General features: G+C 36.2%; 1 protein-coding gene across 1 annotated transcript in view; it reads left to right on the top strand.

Moving 5' to 3' along the window:
* Positions 1-18,917, top strand: part of MALRD1 (MAM and LDL receptor class A domain containing 1) — a 653,802-nt gene that overhangs the window by 442,101 nt on the left and 192,784 nt on the right. The window contains exons 31-32 of the mRNA XM_023631939.2: positions 750-878; positions 14,679-14,840. Of these exons, the coding sequence (XP_023487707.2) occupies positions 750-878; positions 14,679-14,840 (291 nt within the window). The remainder of the gene's footprint in view (positions 1-749; positions 879-14,678; positions 14,841-18,917) is intronic.

Below are 18,917 nucleotides of genomic sequence, written 5' to 3'. Positions count from 1 at the left end.
TATGTCTTCACTTATTATAACCAACATATGCAAAGCACAAGCTACATATTAGGTACTGTGTTAAGCCCAAGAAAACACATTAAAAACTTCTGTTTCTAAGAGACTTAGAGTCTGAATGGACACACATGTAAACAGTCTTATATGAGGTGGTAAGTGTTTAATATGAGAATGAAAGGTTCCTAGATGACATGAAACAGGGAGGGTCCAACACGGAGCTTGGATGACAAAGAGAAAGGCAAGGCAAAAATAGAAAGAGAAAGAATTTCCTTGCGTCTTGAGATTAAGCAGACCACTAGGAGCGTAAGAGTGAACGGTCAGTGCAGTTAAAGGAAGCAGCCTACATGTTCACATGGAAAAGCGATGAGCAAATGTGAAACCTTCAGTCCGAGGATATAGCTTAACTGCAGGTGTTTATGAGAAGAGTTGCAGAAACTGAGACTGGAAAACTAAGCTGGAACCAAAACAAAAGATTTTTAAGGCCTTGGTTAGGAATTTGGGTTTAGGTAATAGAGAAGGGTCAGCCCTTCACTGATTAAAAGATATTTTGAAAGTACAGTCTTTAAAACTTGCTGAACAATTGGAAGTGGGACTGAGAGAGGAGAGTTGTCTAGAAATCTGCCTTAGACAATGATTAAAATCACTAACTTATTTAATAGGGTATAATCTATAAGACAACTAAAAGAAATGTTAAAATTTAATGAAAATATTATAAAATAATGCTTTTGTTTGTTGTTTTGTTTTTCCTCCAGTGGGAGAGACTTCTGAGATTTGCCCAGAAGCCACTGATTTCTTGTGTGACAACAAAAAGTGCATTGCATCCCAGCTTGTCTGTGACTACAAACCAGACTGCTCTGACAGGTCTGATGAAGCTCACTGTGGTAAGCATATGTGTCTGTTCTAATCCTGCCAGTTGAGCTCAGATTTCCACTTTATTGGAGAGTAACATACTAGCATTGATAACAGAGGAGAAATGTTCTTTTCATGCACTAGAGAAGATTTAGAATAGCCAAAACATTTTCCAACTTCTCTGTGCAAATATTCAAGGGCATCCCTCTCATCTTTTTTATCCTCATGCTAAAAACTGCAACAAATCTACAGCAAACCATGTTACAAAAATTTTCCATCATATCATTGTATAGAACTGTGTGTGAAGTCAGAATTAAAATTGTCAGAAACTGTGCTAGCAGTGTGTGTTTCTTCATTGATTTTCATTACTATTTCCATTCCTTTTTCCAAAAAATAGTTGATTTTATAGATGAAGCTATATATGACTGTTTTGAATAAATATTAGTTTAATGATAAATTCTTATCAATTACACTACACTGGAAAAGAGGACTAGATGAGGCACATTGATTTTTTGTTTAACCTTTCATTCGAGTGATTTTTCAAAGTCATACATAAAACCAAGTATGTAATTTTAAGCACATATTTAAATCCAAAGAATTTTTCTTCATGTATCTTTTTTTTTTTTTGCTGGGAAAGATTCACCCTGAGCTAACATCTGTTGCCAGTCTTCCTCTATTTTGTATGTGGGCTGCTGCCACAACATGGCCACTGATGAATGGTGTAGGTCCATGCTCAAGAACTGAACCCAGGCTGCTGAAGCAGAGCATGCTGTACTTAACCACTAGGTTACTGGGGCCGGCCCTCATATATCTTACTGAATGCTCATTCATATGGAATCTTAATACCATACAGGCTACCTGTTGCAGTTAGCGTTTGCTGCATAACAAACTACCCTGAAAGTTAGTGGCCTAAACAAGTTTTGTTTTGCTCCCAATCTTGTGGCTCTGTAATTCAGAAAGGAATCAGCTAGGCAGTTTATCTCTGATCCATGTGGCTCAAACAAGTACAGCTGGAATTGGAGGATCACTTCCAAGATGGCTTTGTCCCCTCCATATTTGGCACATTGGTACTCTTTGGTTTCTCTATCTGGCTTGACATAGAATCTCATCCTCCAGGGCAATCCATGTGTCTTGGGCTTTCTATAACACGGCTGTCACAGGATAGTCAGACATCTGGCGTAGGGGATTGGCTTTTACCAAGTGAAGGCTCCAAGAACAAGCATTCCAAGAGCCTCAGGAAAAATAGTAAGATTGAGCCTCAGAAGTTCCAGAATGTCACTCCTGCCTCTTCCTAATGGTCATGCAAATAACAAAGTCTAACCTAGATTCAGAGAGAGAAAGTGACTAGACTCCACCTCTCAATGGGAAAATGGTGCACATACACAGAGAAGGGACACCATACAAGTCATGTTTAAGGTTTTATTTTTAGCTCAATATCATTTTTATTCCTCAGGATCTTATAGTGACAATGCTTCTGATGTGTTAATTTTCTCTTTTTTTGTGTTTATATTTTTTTAAATTCTGGTAGATATGTAGAGACTGTAAAATTTGCCATTTTAATTTTTTGGTTATTTTGCTGAGGAAGATTCACCCTGAGCTAACATCCATTGCCAGTCCTCCTCTTTTTTATTTTCTTTTTGTTGAGGATGATTAGCCCTGAGCTAATGTCTGTGCCAATCTTCCTCCATTTTTTTGTATATGGCACACCTCCAAAGCATGGCTGGTGAGTGGAGTAGGTCCATGCCTGGGATCCAAACCCACCAACCCAGGCTGCTGAAGCAGAGGACACGGAACTTTAACCACTCGGCCAGGGGCTGGGTCCAATCATTTTTAAATGAACAGTTGAGTGGCATTAAGTACATTCACATTGTTGTGCTGCCGTCACCATCATCCATCCCCAGAACTTTTTTTATCTTGCAAAATTAAAACTCTTTAGTCTGATGCAGTCCTGTTTGTTACTTTTTTCTTCTGTTCTCTTGCCCTAGGAGACATGGTGTTTGAAAAGATGTTGCTGAGACCAATGTCAAATAGTGTACTGCGTATATTTTCTTCTAGGAATTTTATGGTTCTGGGTCTTACATTCAAGTATTTAATCCATTTTGAATTAATTTTTGTGTATGGTGTAAAATAATGGCCTACGTTCATTCTTTTGCATGTGGCTCTCCAGTTTTGCCAGCACCATTTATTGAAGAGATTTTCCTTTCTCCATTGTATATTCTTGGGTCCCTTGTCAAAGATTAACTGTCCATAGTTGTGTGGTTTTATTTGTGGGCTTTTGATTCTGTTCTGTTGATCTGTGTGTCTGTCTTTGTGCCAGTACCATGCTGTTTTGATTACTATGGCTTTGTAGTATATTTTGAAGTCAGGGATTGTGATGCCTCCAGCTTTGTTCTTTCTTCTCAGGATTGCTATAGCTATTCAAGGTCTTTTGTTGTTCCATATAAATTTTAGGATTCTTTGTTCTGTTTCCATGAAGTATGTCACTGGGATTCTGATTGGGATTGCATTGACTCTGTAGATTGCTTTAGGTAGTATAGACATTTTAACTATGTTTATTCTTCCAACCCATAAGCATGGAATATCTTTCCATTTCTTTATGTCATCTTCAGTTTCTTTCAATAATTTCTTATAGTTTTCAGTGTATAGGTCTTTCACCTCTTTGATTAAGTTTATTCCTAGATATTTTATTTTTTTGTTTCGATTATAAATTGGATTGTATCCTTGACTTCTCTTTCTGCTAGTTTATTTTTAGTGTATAGAATGCAACTGATTTTTCTAAGCTGATTTTGTACCCTGAAACTGTGTTGTAGTTGTTGATTATTTTAATATTTTTCTGATGGATTCTTTAGGGTTTTCTATATATAGAATCATGTTGTCTGCAAACAGAGAGAGTTTCACTTCTTCTGTTCCAATTTGCATTCCTTTTATTTCTTTTACTTGCCTAATTACTCTGGCCAAAACCTCCAGTACTATGTTGAATAGGAGTGGTAAGAGTGGGCACTCTTGTCTTGTTCCTGTTCTCGGGACAATTGGCTTTCAGTTTTTTCCCATTGAGTATGATATTGGCTGTAGATTTGTCATATATGGCCTTTACTATGTTGAGGTAATTTCCTTCTATACCCATTTTATAGAGAATTTTTATCATTAATGGATGTTGGATCTTGTCAGATGCTTTCTCTGCATTTATTGAGATGATCATGTGATTCTTATTCCTCATTTTGTTAATGTGGTTATCACGTTGATTGATTTGCAGATATTGAATCATCCATGTGTCTCTGGAATAAATCCCACTTGATCGTGGTATATGGTCCTTTTAATGTATTTCTGTATCCACTTTGCCAATATTTTGTTGAGGATTTTTAAATCTATGTTCATCAGCAATATTGGCCTGTAATATTCCTTCTTTGTGTTGTCCTTGTTTGGTTTTGTTATCAGTGTGATGTTGGCTTCATAGAATGAGTTAGGAAGTGTTCTGTCTTCTTCAATTTTTTGGAATACTTTGAGAAGGATAGGTATTAAATCTTCTTTGAATGTTTAGTAGAATTCTCCAGAGAAACCATCTGGTCCTGGACTTTTGGTTTTGGGGAGGTTTTTGATTACTGTTTCAATCTCTTTACTTGTGACTGGTCTATTCAGATTCTCTATTTCTTCTTTTTTTATTGGTTGGTTGATTGGTTGATTAAGAAGATTGGCCCTGAGATAACATCAGTTGCCAATCTTCCTCTTTTTGCTTGAGGAAGATTGTTGCTGAGCTAACATCTGTGCCAATCTTCCTCTATTTTTGTATGTGTGATGCCACTAGTACATGGCTTTATGAACGGTGTGTAGGTCTGTGTCCAGGATTCAAATCTGCAAACTTTGAACCACCAAAGCAGAGTGCGTGAAATTAACAACTATGCCACTTGGCCAGCTCCCTCTCTATTTCTTCTTGATTTGGTTTTGGGAGATTGTATGAGTCTAAGAATTTGTCCATTTCTTCTATGTCATCCAATTTGTTGGCATATAGATTTTCATAGTATTGTTTTATAATCCTTTGTATTTCTGTGGTATCTGTTGTAATTTGTCCTCTTTCATTTCAATTTTTTTTATTTGAGCCTTCTGTCTTCTTTTCTTAGTGAGTCTGGCTAAGGGTTTGTCTATTTTGTTTATCTTCTTAAAGAACCAGCTCTTAGTTTCATTAATCCTTTCTATTGTTCTTTCAGTCTGTATTTCATTTATTTCTGCTCTGATGTTTATTATTTCTCTTCTTCTGCTGACTTTGGGCTTTGTTTGTTCTTCTTTTTCTAGTTCCTTTAAGTGCAATTTAAGAATACTTATTTGAGATTTTTCTTGTTTGTTGAGGTGGGCCTATATTGCTATGAATTTCCATCCAATGATCACTTTTGCTTCATCCCATAAGAGTTGGTATGTTGTATTTTCATTTTCATTTGTCTATGGGTATTTTTTTAATTTCTCCTTTGATTTCTTCATTGATCCAGTGGTTGTTCAGTAGCATGTTGTTTAGTCTCCACATATTTTTGACTTTCCCAGTTTTTTTCTTGTAGTTCACTTCTAGTTTCATAGCATTGTGGGTGGAAAAGATGCTTGAGATGATTTCAGTCTTCTTAAATGTATTGAGACTTGCCTTGTTTCCCAACATATGGTCTATCTTTGAGAATGATCTGTGTGTACTTGAGAAGACTGCTGTTTTTGTATGGAATGATCTCTATATATCTATTAAATCCATCTGATCAAGTGTTTCCTTTAAATCCAATATTTCCTTGTTGACTTTCTGTCTGGATGATCTGTTCATTGATGTAAGTGAGGTGTTGAAGTTCCCTACTATTATTGTGTTGCTGTTAATTTCTCTCTTTAGGTCTGTTAATACTTACTTTATGTACTTTGGTGCTCCTGTGTTGTGTGCATATATATTCATAAGTGTTATGTCCTCTTAGTAGAATGTCCCTTTTATCATTATATACTGCCCCTCTTTGTCTCTCATTGTCTTTTTTAACTTGAAGTCTGCTTTGTCTGATATAAGTATGGCAATACCTGCTTTCTTTTGTTTGCCATTTGCTTGAAGTATCATCTCTCATCCCTTCACTTTGAGCCTGTTTGTCTTAGAGCTGAGATGTGTTTCCTGGAGGCAGCATACTGTTACGTCTTTTTTTTTTAATCCATCCGGCTGCTCTGTATCTTTTGATTGGATAATTCAATCCATTTACATTTAGAGTGATTATTGATATATGAGGGCTTACTACTGCCATTTTATCTCTTGTTTTCAGTTGTTCTGTTTTCATTGTTTCTCTTCCTTTGTATTTCTGACTGCCATTTCATTTTGGTGGTTTTCTCAGGAGCTTTCTCTCTTTTTATGAATTGTGGCGCTACTCTGATTTTCTGTTTAGTGGTTACCGTGAGGTTTGTATACAAGATCTCATAGATGAAATAGTCCATTTTCTCAAAGCCTCTTATCTCCATTAACCTAAGCAGTTTCCATCTCTTTCCTCTTCTCCTTCTCAGTTATTATTGTCACAAATTATTCTGTTTTGTGTTGTGAGTTTGTGACTAAGTTGAAGTGTTTATAGTTACTTTTGTTGCTTTCCTTCCCTTTATGTTTTAAATTATAGTTGAGTATTTGCTTCCCTATTCTGATAGAGAGCTGCAATTTTCTGATTTTCTATTTATCTCCTTGCTCAAAGCTTTGTAGACCTTTGCTTTTTATTTTTAGTATGAGGACATCTTTAATCATTTCTTACAAGGGAAGTCTGGTGGCAATGTACTCCCTCAACTTTTCTTTGTCTGGGAAAGCTTTTATTTCTCTGTCATATCTGAAGGAACATTTCACTGGATAGAGTTTTCTTGGCTGAAAGTTTTGTCTTTCAGTATTTTGAATATATCATTCCATTCTCTCCTAGCCTGTAATGTTTCTGCTGAGAATTCCTCTGAAAGCCTGATAGGGGTTCCTTTGTAGGTTATTTTCTTCTGTGTTGCTGCCTTTAATATTTTTTTGTCATTGACTTTTGCCAATTTTATTTTTATATGCCTTCGAGAAGGTCTTTTAGCACTGATGTAATTAGACATTCTTTTAGCTTCATGTATTTGTAAATCCAGTTCCTTCCCCAGGTTTGGGTAGTTCTCAGCTATTATTTATTTCAACAAGCTCTCTGTTCCTTTCTCCCCCTCTTCTCCCTCTGGAATATCTATAATCCTTATGTTGATATTTCTCAAAGCATCCTTTCATTTTTAAAAAATCTTAGCTCTCTCTCCTCCTCTACCTGTAACATTTCTATATTTCTATCCTGTAGCTCACTATTTCTTTCCTCCATAACATCAGCTCTAACTTTTAAGAATTCTAGATTGTTTTTTATTTTATAAATTGTGTTTTCATATCCAGGATTTCTGCTTTTTAAAAAATATATATATATATATAGTTTCAATCTCTTTGGGGAAGTATTCTTTCTCTCATTAATTTTATTCCTGAGTCCATTGAACTGTCTTTGTGATATTTCTTGTAACTCATCAAGTTTCTTTATGCAGCTATTTTGAATTCTCTGTCATTGCCTTCAGGGTTGGTTTCTGGAGAATTATCATTTTCCTTCTGGTCTGAATTGTTGCTCTAATTTCTTATGGTGCTTGATGAACTACTCTTTTGTTGGTGCGTTTATGGTAGTATTAGGTCACAGATTCCATCTGCTACTGCTAGGGGGAATCAAGGGCTGAGTTTCTGATCCCACCCTGTCTGCTGGAAGTTGTGGGGGTACTATGGGTGCTTGTGCCAGCCTGGAGAGTGTTCAGGCATGTGTGTAGACTATGCTTGGTGGGCAGGCTTCCTCACTGGATCTGAGCCAGGGCCACTACTTGGGGCTGCAGGAGCACAGTGGACTCCCTCACTTCTGGGAAAGTGATCAAGAGCAAGCTAAGGACTGCCACTGCCTCTACCTGCTGTTGCTCTGGGGTGCATTCCCACTTTCTGGGTGCAGCAGTACTTTGGGTACTTGCTTGGGCTAGGAATGCATTCACCCCAGCATGTAGATCTGCCCCTGCCTCTTCTTGTGGTCCCAACAGCTACTGTGCTTGTTGAGTGGGGCTTCCTCATGGAGACTGAGCCAGGGCCCCTCCTTGGGGCTACTGGGACATGGTGGGCTCTCCCACCCTCAGGAAAGTGATCACAAGTGGGCCACAGGCTGCCACCACCTCTTCCTACAATCACCCCAGGATGCACTCCCACTTTCGAGGCTCAGTGGTACTATGGTCACTTGCATGGGCTGGGAGTGCACTCACCCCAGTGTGTAGCTCTACCAGTGCCCCTTCTTGCAGTCCCACCAGCCGCTGTGCTCGGTGGGTAGCACTACCTCACAGGGACAGAGCCAGGCCACTCCTCGTGGCCACAGGGGGACAGTGGGCTCCTCCATGCTGGGAAAGCAATCATGAGTGGACTAAGGGCTGCCACCACCTCTTCCTACAGTCACCCCAGGGTGTGTTCCCACTTTCAGGGCACAGCAGTACTATAGGCACTCATGCCAGGCTGTAAAGCATTGGTGCATGTGTACAGGACTGCCAGGGAGGGGCGGGGAGTCCTCACCTATCTTTACGACTTCCTGGAGGGCCAGTAAATCCACCTTCAGATGGATAGCTGTGTGGGTCTCTCAGGCATCCTTTTGTGCTGTGTGGGTTTACTCTGATGGTCAATGAATGTCCACTTAGTTGTAGTTCAAAGGGAGAGAGACAAAGGGAACGACTCACTCTGCCATGTTGCTGACCTCATACCTCTAGCTTTTTGTAAGTGCACCAAAAAATTTATTCTTTGATACTGATTGTAATGAACTGATTTCAATGGAGTTCTAAAACAGGGCTCTGAAACATTTGTGAAATCAACATTTTCCCCTCAAGACATAACTAGTACAGCATTTAATAATCTCTGGTAAAACATCAAAAGTTTGACCAAATTTTTGAAGGTTCCAAGGGAAAAATACTTTGAATTGATTATATTGACATACATCATCCAGTGGGAGGAAAGAACAACTGTCATATGCACATAGACGAGTTATTACCAGTAATAAATTATCTTCCTCTCATTTGAAGATGTAGCTATATTGAAAATATTTATATCAAAATTGTACTCTTCCATTTATTCCTATTCCTGGTATGGGCTAGCAACAACTTCCTAAACATTGGATATATAAAAATGAACAAGACATTGTCTTAGGCTTTAAAATTTTACTTTCTACTGTGGAAAAAAAACTAAGGAGAAAAATGTATTAAAATATAATATTCTTTGGTTTTTTAAATAGTCGTTAGTAAATGAAAAGATTCCTGGTTAATTTTAAAATATACAAAGAGCTATCATAAGAAGCATAACATGTGTCTGTGTGTACATCTGCATATTCATTTTAAAAATATGCTTAGGAAACATTAAAAGATATATAGACATTTTGGTTTTTCAAGTGTGAACGCTGCCTGTGTTCTTTTTGCTTCACTCGTTTTTCTTCTCCAACCACCTTATATGATTTTTATTTTTCCCACAGCTATTTGAGGTATTGGTGTAAAAATACGCAAAAACAGTTTTGATTTTCACAAACTGAATTCAGTTACATACTCGTGTCTGTCAGTGTTACCCACAACTTTGATGGACAACTGCAAGAAGTATTTGAATTTATTAAAATACAAGCATTATGTCGACAAGTGAAATAGTCACTTTTTTTGAAACTTCTTGATAGACTTTGTTCATATCCGAAAGGAACACTGCACAGCACACATAGATACACAGGTGATGTTGATTCTGCGAATTGACTTCATCACTATTATTGATGGTTGTTCAGATACACTGCAGGCACCAGGGCTGGATTCCTGCAGTCAGATAATCTATTGTGGGTACGGAATAAATTGCAACCTTTTCAAAATGACCTTTGGAGAAATATAAGTAAAGAATTGACCTTTGGGTTTATCAAAATGAAGTCTTCATTTTAACTTTGACCCTCACTTGTTTGGCAATTATTTAACTTCTCGGAGACTCACTTTCCTCGTCTATATAGTAGATATAATAACACCCATCCTATAGAGTGCTTTGAGAATTAAATGAAACGATGTAAAGGTTATATTTGTTCAGTCTTCTGGGATTAATAATGTTAGTTTCTTCCATTTTGTATTTTTATATTTTGTTGAAATTTTTAGTCATGGTGAATGTCTTTTTTACACGTCCTTTATATTATCAGAAAATAAATGCAGCTATTCCTTATGACTAAATTTTTGCTGTAGGTGATGAACAAAGATAAAATTTTCTTTTGCATCTCTGCTTCCTGTTGCAAAAATGCAAGGTTTATAATAAATGAGATCAATTCCTTTTGGAAACAGTTAAATTAGAAAATGTGCTCTCTTCTTTCACGGAAGGAAATTATTACCTAGAACATATATTGTGTGCTTTGTATTCTAGGCGAGGGATGTATAGCACTTGGGTGGGTACTTTCTCTCCCTCCCCTTACAACCAGTGACAAACATCATTCAGTATGTCATTCTTTTCCACTTACCCAGATCCTTCAAAATCCTTTTCAATGCAGCACTCCAAGAAGTCATTTCACAATGAGGAGAAACTATTTACTACTCCTGTGTTATGCATTATGGAATGACAAAATAAGGTGGATATGTGGATATGAGGAATTATAAATAACTAATTGTGGAACCATCTCTTAAAGACTACATTAGTTGATCAATATTTACACTGACCCTGCAACTACATGGCTGAATGTTATACCACTGGGAAAATGTCAGTTGTTTAAAAGAGTGTTAGTGATATTTGAAATCCATTCAAGGGATCATGATAAAGATCACAATTTGGAAAATATTATTTCTAAAGCAATAACCGTCTTGAAAATACTGATACATATTCATCTTCAAGAAATATTACAAAGTCTTCATATCATCCATCAATCAATAATTATGTGTGGAACCACTTATGGTATATATAATGCAGTTCAATTATAATACCTGATGATGTTAAAATGTTTATAGTAATTCAATGGTAAATAACAATTAAGATGACAATGCAAAATAAAGACGTAATGGATTTCTAAAGATGAATGGATTTCATATTTCTAAATAGTGGTAACAACTATAATTGCTGTTAAGTGCCATAAAATACACAGACACATAGACTCTGAGAACTGAGGTGGTCTGGAAAGGGAGAGATAGGACGTGAATTGGACATTCAAACAAGAGTATGATTTGCCAGATAGAATGGAGAAGATTATGTTAAGATACTTGTAGCAGAAATTCCAACCTCAACCAGTTTAGACAGCATAATAGTCATTGTTAGTTGCCTATCCATTTTTTTTTTTTTGCTCCTTAAAAACAGATCTCCAGTTTTATTTAGGGAAACATTGTGACCAACTACAAATACTCCCTTCTCCAAACTTCCTTGTAGCCACCAAAGACCAATGAGGTATATGTGGAAATTTTGAGAAAGTATCTCTTTCAGAAAAAATACGCACCAGGATAAAAAAAAAAGCTATTTTTTCCTTTCCTCTTCCCATTTCTTTCAATGCCTTGAATATTTGTGATACTGGGAAGTACAGAGGTCATCTTGCAACAGTGAATGAGCATGAGGATGACAAGATAACAGAAGGGAAAGATGGACAGTATGTGCTTCACAACCACACATTGTAGTTGAACCACAAGGCCAGCCTTAAACTGACAACTTCCTGACATCGTTAATTGAGATAAATTAATTCCTGTCTGTTTAAGCTACTATTATTTGGGTTTTCAGTTACTTGAAACCAAAGACATCTCTAACAGATACAGACAATAAGGAAAACATATTATCTCAAATAGCAAGAAGTCCAAAAGCAAGGGAGCTCTAGTCTTGGTTAATTTATTACTTTTGTCATAAAAAGTATAGAACTGTATAGACCCCTTCCTTCTTTATGCTCTGCCGTCTTCAGATAACTGACTTTCTTATAAAATCAGCTCCTCATATAATTTCTTCAGTCCCATACATCGTATCTTTGCAATGATATCCTGGAGAAAGTACAAATAGATTTTCTTCTTTTCGGTTTGTTTTTAAGAACAAGGAAAAATTTTTCTGGGTGCCTTTTTCCCAGTAAGTCTTATTGTCTAGAATTGCATCCCAAGACCTATGTCTAAACTAATCAAGACAAGAACAGAGAGAACATTGCTTCACAATTGCTTAGATAAACCATGAGCCACCCCTGGAGCTGAGGAGGAGGCTCTTTCACCCTTGAAATATGCGTCTGAGTGAAAGAAGGTAAATACTCAGATAAAATTGCAGTTCTGTCCTAAACAAGAGAGGGAAGGAATGACTGACAAATGAGCATCCACCCACTAGAGAAACATTCGAAAAGAGAGGGAAGTACTCCTAAATATAAAAGTTGAAAAAAGTCAGTTTTTATTCAAGAGATAATTCTCCAAAAAATTTTGGTTGGAGTAGAGACAATCTTGAAGGTGAGACCCATTTTAGCCTAAAAAACACTTTGCATCAAAGGAAATTGTATTGTATACAAGTCCAGAGATTTTGGAGAGTATTTTCAAACAATGTGCACACCTGAATATTTTGAGCAAGAGAAATAATGCAAGGGCAGTCTTAAAGATGATTAATGTGATTTGGGTTTGTAAGATTGATAGGATGAAGGCTACACTGAAAAAGAGACTTAAAATAAACCAGAGTCTTGAACCAATGGATCTGGAACAGGGGCTATGGAAGTGCAAAGAAGGGAGTGAATTAAACAAGTTTTCAAAGGGAGAATCTACAGATATTGGTGATAGATTGGATATGGAAATGAAGAATGTAGGATCAAAGGTAACACCAAAGCTTGAATTTTTAAAAAGAAAGAGAAGATTCATGCCATGAAATCAATCAATAATCTCGAGAGAAGAGCACATTTGGAGAGGTGAATGATGAGTTTGTTCTAGGAATGCTGTTTTGAGATGACGGTTGCATATTCCAAGTGGAATGTTTAGCAAACATTTGAAGATAAACCTTGCATTTCATCGTGGCTGTAGATTTGTGGGTCTTCTGCTTAAAAGTGTGAAAGGTCATGGAAAGGATGAGTGAAATTATATACAGTGAGAAATTTAAGCAAATAAATATATGTTTATGTTTTAAATCAAGAGGGGCATCCTGGCTATTTCTGCAGGTTATAAGAAAGGAGTTAGGAGAAAATGTGAGATTGAAGAATGTGGAAAAGTTGTGTAACTTTGAAATAAATGAAGGCATGGAATCTAAGAACAGTGTTTGATAAGGAGTCAAGATCATAAATGAGATTAGCCCTAGAAAAGAGAAAAGGAACAGTGGACATAATTTGAGGTAGAGAGAATGAAATATAAGAGAATTTATCCTGATTGTATAGATATCTTTACTGTCAAAGATAAAGTCATATGTTAAATAAGATGGAACAAGAGGGACAAGGGTGATCACAGAGAATGGAAAAGGATGTAGAATAATTATTGTAGGGCCTGTGTGTCAGGGAGCCAGTTACATGGAAATAGAATAGTGCAGAACCTGGATGTGACGTCATTCTAAAGAACACATAATGGCTGTCTTGAACGTATTCTGGAAGGTTCTGCATGTTTGCAGTTGTTTTAACTGAACACCTGGGGAACTGAATTTCTCACTTTTATCCATATTGCACAGCATAATATAAACCTATCTATAATACTGTCATGATAAGCATAAAAAAGGATGTACAGAGCCCATAAATAAGCATATAAAAATCAATGCATTATAGGTCACGTAGAATGAATAAAAGAAATGTACATAATTAAAAATGATTACAGTTTTTAGGGATAAGATGCAAGCATGCATGAGAAATTAAATGTTGATCTTTTATGGAAATACTCTTAGGAAGCCAGAAAATTTTCTATAAAAATATTAAAGCTTTGTTTGCTCTATGTTTGGCATCCATTTTAACAGCAAGTTTTTCTTCTGATGAAGTTTCTATATGCTAATATTAGTTTTACGTTAAGAAAAAGTTATGAGCCGGAAACCAACTGGAGAAGAAATGTTAAAAACAACACAAACTTTATCTTTCTAGAAAGAAATGACAATCTTGGTTGATTCATACTGATTAAATCACCCAATAATTCATTCTGTCTGCACAACACAGTCAATTTTTACAGTGAATGCTCAAAAATAATAACTGCTGTGCAAAAAAAAATTAAAGAAAAATGCAAACAGATATCAGGGTGTAATGATGGCAGTTTTCACTGATGACTCGGTAGTAGACATTCAGCTATTATCTAGTAATGTTTCTCATTGTAAATAACTTAATTTCTAATGAGTTGTCAATCAATACTTTTAGAAGACTTCTTTCATTATTTAGCAACTAGCTCTGAAATGTTGCACATGGGTGATTAGTGTGTATGCCGAGAGGGTTTGTGTCCTGTATGGTTTGCTTCTTCTAAAGGCATCTTTTCTTTAATGACTTTGCCTCCCTAATGGTCTATGCTGTTCAAACACCAGCCTGAACAGAGGGACTGAGTTAAACATCCAGACAACTGAAGCTGTTGACTTATTTGACCTGAATTATCTGTATTCATAATGTTATATTCATTGTTCATGTGTAGACATAGTTTTATCTATCACCTATAAATATTATTAGTCAATCCATATAACTCCTTAATGTATAAATGACAATATTTATGCACTTCTTCTAGACATTATGATAAAAAAAGCTACAACATACAAGTGATATTACCAATGAGTGCAAATGTCCTGGTTCTTTAAATTTATTAATAAATAATTAGAATATGAAAATACTAATTTTAAATAACCGCACGTGAAGTGTAATATCAAGTGCAATATACATTTCCAGAACTTTCTATTAATATTTTTGTTTCCTTAGGCCAGTATACAAGCACAACAGGAAGCTGCAATTTTGAAACAACTACAGGAAACTGGACCACAGCCTGTAATCTTACTCAAGACTCGCAAGATGACTTAGACTGGGCCATTGGCAGCAGAATTCCTACTGAAGCATTGAGTGCAGACTCTGATCACACACCAGGTAAATCTAATAAAGATACCCAGACCAGGTAATCCACTGTGCTGGAAATATGCTTTAACTTTTTGAGTGAATATCAGAGTGCATGCTTATGTCTGTGTGTGGGGACTGCACAATAGGCTTTATAAAAAGAGAGTTAGTCCCTTCTGTTTTAACCCCTGAATTATTGCATAGACCCAGAACTGACATTGTTATCTGGAAATCCATGACTCATATTTTAAGTGACTCACAGATTGTATTTCCTCTACTCTAAAGATGTCTTTAAAGTCCCCAATCAGGGCAGGAACAAGTAGGGGGCATTCAGATTAATGTGTGCAATAGGCAAAGGTATACTATTAGCAATGATAAGAGTTCTCATGATGCCACAATGGCCAGTAGCTGGCCACCAATTTCATTCCAGTCCCTCTGAAGTGCAGGGGCAAGGACGGAAAGGAGAGTCGTGATGGAAATCAACATCAACAAAGTCTTGACAAGTTTTGCTTCCTACCCGGTGATTTAAGATTAATATAATCTTTCATGATTTTGCAGTTAATAGAGTGAGAGTATAGGTAAGCTTGTAATCTTACTTACTTTTGCCTTGAAGTCTTGCCTACTCAGCACTTTTCTTTTCTTAGGAGTCTAAGTTTTCCTAGGGATAAAAAATAACTTGTTTTAGAGATAACTTTTCTTAGGGATAAACTTTTCCTAGGGATAAAAAACAATCTAAGATATTCATGATGGTTAATTTTATGTGTCCAGTTGGAAGGTGTTTTTGGATGAGGTTAACATTTAAATTGGTGAACTTTGAGCAGACTGCCCCCCATAATGTGAGTGGGCCTCATCCAATCGGTTGATGGCTTCAATAGAACAGAACAGACAGACCTCCAAAGCAGGAGGTAATTCCCCAACAGATTGTCTTCAGACTTCATCTGCACCATTGGCTCTCCTAGCTTTCCAGCCTGCTAGCCTACGCAGCAGAATTTGGGCTTGCCAGCCTCCATAATCACATGAGTCAATTCCTTATAGTAAATGTCTTTCCGTATTTATCCACATCCTATTAGTTCTGTTTCTCTGGAGAACCCTAACTACTACAATATTACTCAAAACAATGGAAGCATAGGCACAATGAAAAAAGGACAAGATTATATGGAATTAAAATGACTTTTCATAGGAAAAGTATACAAGATTGGCTCAGTCATTTGATGACTAGTGAAAAGAAAACAATACTTTTATTATTTGTATATTCCAGGCAGATTGAAGATGTCGTGATGTTCAATGACAGAGTGGATGTGGTTCTTATTTTAAAGTTTTTCCCTCATTCATCTTCAAATTGAAGCAGTTCTATTCTTTTTGAGCAGTCAAGTTGTATTTTCTCTTTTGTTCCCCAGGTTATTTTTTTCCTTAAAAAACATGAAGTTAGTATACACTAGATTATGGGTTAATAGAACAGGGTAGAAAATCAAGACCCTGAGGTCAGTAATTGGGAGGATCTAATATATAAAAAGGAAAAAGACAGGAATAGATTTTCAAAAGCCACCTGTACCTGGCTGAGAGATGGAGTTAGGAGGCAGGAAAGGATACTCATCCATGGTTATAGGAAATATTCCATTTTGGAAAGCATTCTGACCATAAGAAATAAAAAGGCCAACACATAAGCAAGTATGTATAAGGATATTTACTTCAGCATTTTATGTAGTTGAAAAAAATGGAAAATAAAATGAATGCCCATCATTCATACAATCACTTATTTGTTCTTTCGTTTATTTGTTTACTGAATGCCAGGCACTGTTCTTGTCCTGGGAATACATCAGTGAATAAAACAGACAAAAGTTGTTGCCACAGTGGAGTTCACATTCTACAAGGAGGTGAAAGATCATGAGTAAACACAATCAGTAAATAGGTTATATGGCCTATTAGAAGTTGAGGGGAAATAAAGAAAAGAGTAGAGTAGGTAGGATTGGGAAAGCCAATGGATGGGTGTGTACGTTGGAGTTGGGGCAGGATTGCAATTTAAATAGGTTGATCAAAATAGGCTTTGTTGAGAAAACGCCATTCGAAAAAGACTTGAAGGAGGTAAGGGAGTGAGTCATGTGGCTACCTAAGGAAAGAGTGTTCCAACCAGAGGGACGGCCAGTGTCAAATGCTGTGGATTAATTGCTGTGGAGTTGTCCTGTGCACTGTAGGAGGTTTGGCAGAATCCCGCTAGATGCCAGTAGCACTCCTCTCCCTAGTCTTGACAGCTCAAAATGTCTTTAGAAATTGCCAACTATCCCCTGAGTGATAGTTAAGAACCTAGAAGAACAGCCTTGAGTCCGCTGTAACTTGCTAAATCCACAGTAATGCAATATTATGCAGCCACGAAAAAGAGAGAGTTTAGTGCTATACAGTTGATTTGTAGGGATTTCCAAAAGATATTGTTCAAGGAGTTAAGCAATATGCAAAATGAGTATATAGTATGATCCAACTTTTCTAAAACAAAGAACGACTAATGCCCCCTTATTTGTGCATATGAATAAATCTGTACGTAGATATGTATATGAAGAACTATATGAGAATGAGGAAAGGATGTAAATGATACATACTCGTTTATTAATATGCATTATTTGGATGGGTGATAAGGTCAGAGCAGAGGAGAGGGAGAATAAATCCAAAAAGAAAAAGAAAATAAGTAACTAAAAACAGGAATTGCACCTCAAAAGAAAATCTAACATACGTGATGGTAGCACATTTATGTGTTTGTGGAAGATATGGTGGATATTTTCAAGTTTTACCACTTAAAAAGCATAAACTAATCCTTTTCACTCTTTTAATATTTATTTTTTCTTCAATATTTCTTTTCATCAGTTTTACATTACTAAGGATTACTGCTTTTTCTAAAATATTTAAAATACAGATAAACAAAAAGAAAAACTTCTCTAGTAGTCTGAGTAGTATGAGCAATATAACCATCTATAAGCTCTGTATTTGTGTATTCTGCCATTCTTTTTTAACAGAAATATTTTCAAATAAAAATGGGTTTCTACTTGATTTAGTAATTTAGAAAATATAATGTGAACAAGTTTATATGTTACAAAATATTTTTGGCAACTCAATTTTAATTAGAGCATAGTATTCTATTTTTTGGATATATCATAATTTGCAAAATTATCTAATGGCAAACTCTTGAATTATTTCATAATGCTTTCACTGTAATAAACATCACAACAATGAATACACATTTAGATGAAACTTTTTTTAACCTTTATGATAATTCCTAAGGATAAATATATGTTTTTCTTCCTTGGGAAATTATGAGAAATAAGCCAATTTTCGCTTTTGCTACTAAGATCCAGGAAGTAACATCTAGATACAAATGCCTGTGAGCTCTTTAGATAACACCTGCAGCCATCTTTCCTTATCTTAAGACGGCATTTGAAACCCACAGAGCAGGTCTGCTAGTACAGTCTTACTGATGGTACAAAAAGTGCTGTAGGCTCAGTTTAGGAAAAGATAAAAGTATTTGTCAAGGGACATGAGAAAGGTCCAGGCATTGTTCAAAAAGACAAACAGGAGTGATCAATTGACATCTTTTAATGGAACAATTAAAGACTACTAATGACAGTATTTATTTTCTTTTTTGAACTTTTATAGCTTGTGTAAGTTCATTAAAGACCACGTGAACAGTTTCCAATCTGGTTATTTATGCAATATTGTATACAAGTGATGTTGTCCAAAGATAATGAAAAGTAATCATTCTGACAGGATACTTTATTCTCTTCCCTGTGAATCACTGTTTGAGACAGTATATTTTTACAGAGTGCTGTCTTCAAAGCAGCCTGATTATATCATCCTTGATACACTGAAATGGCTCACTGAACTCGTTTAGCATCTCGGAGACAATGGGCTGCTAAGTAAATTGTAAGGACATTAATTAATTTTGACCCTCTGGGAGAAACAAAATTCTTTATGAGAAGGCCAACAGATTCAAACAGCCTTCGGTCTGTTTCTAAGCATCACAACATCGCTGTTAATTAAAGTTGTATTTATGGTTCTTTTCACTTCTTGTTACCGAGATGAAGAATCAGATACATAAAGAAGACATTTTCAATGCCCATCACAGGC

Source organism: Equus caballus, chromosome 29 (assembly GCF_041296265.1).
Source record: "Equus caballus isolate H_3958 breed thoroughbred chromosome 29, TB-T2T, whole genome shotgun sequence".
Taxonomy (NCBI): Eukaryota; Metazoa; Chordata; class Mammalia; order Perissodactyla; family Equidae; genus Equus; species Equus caballus.
This window is presented reverse-complemented; position numbering and strand designations above follow the sequence as displayed.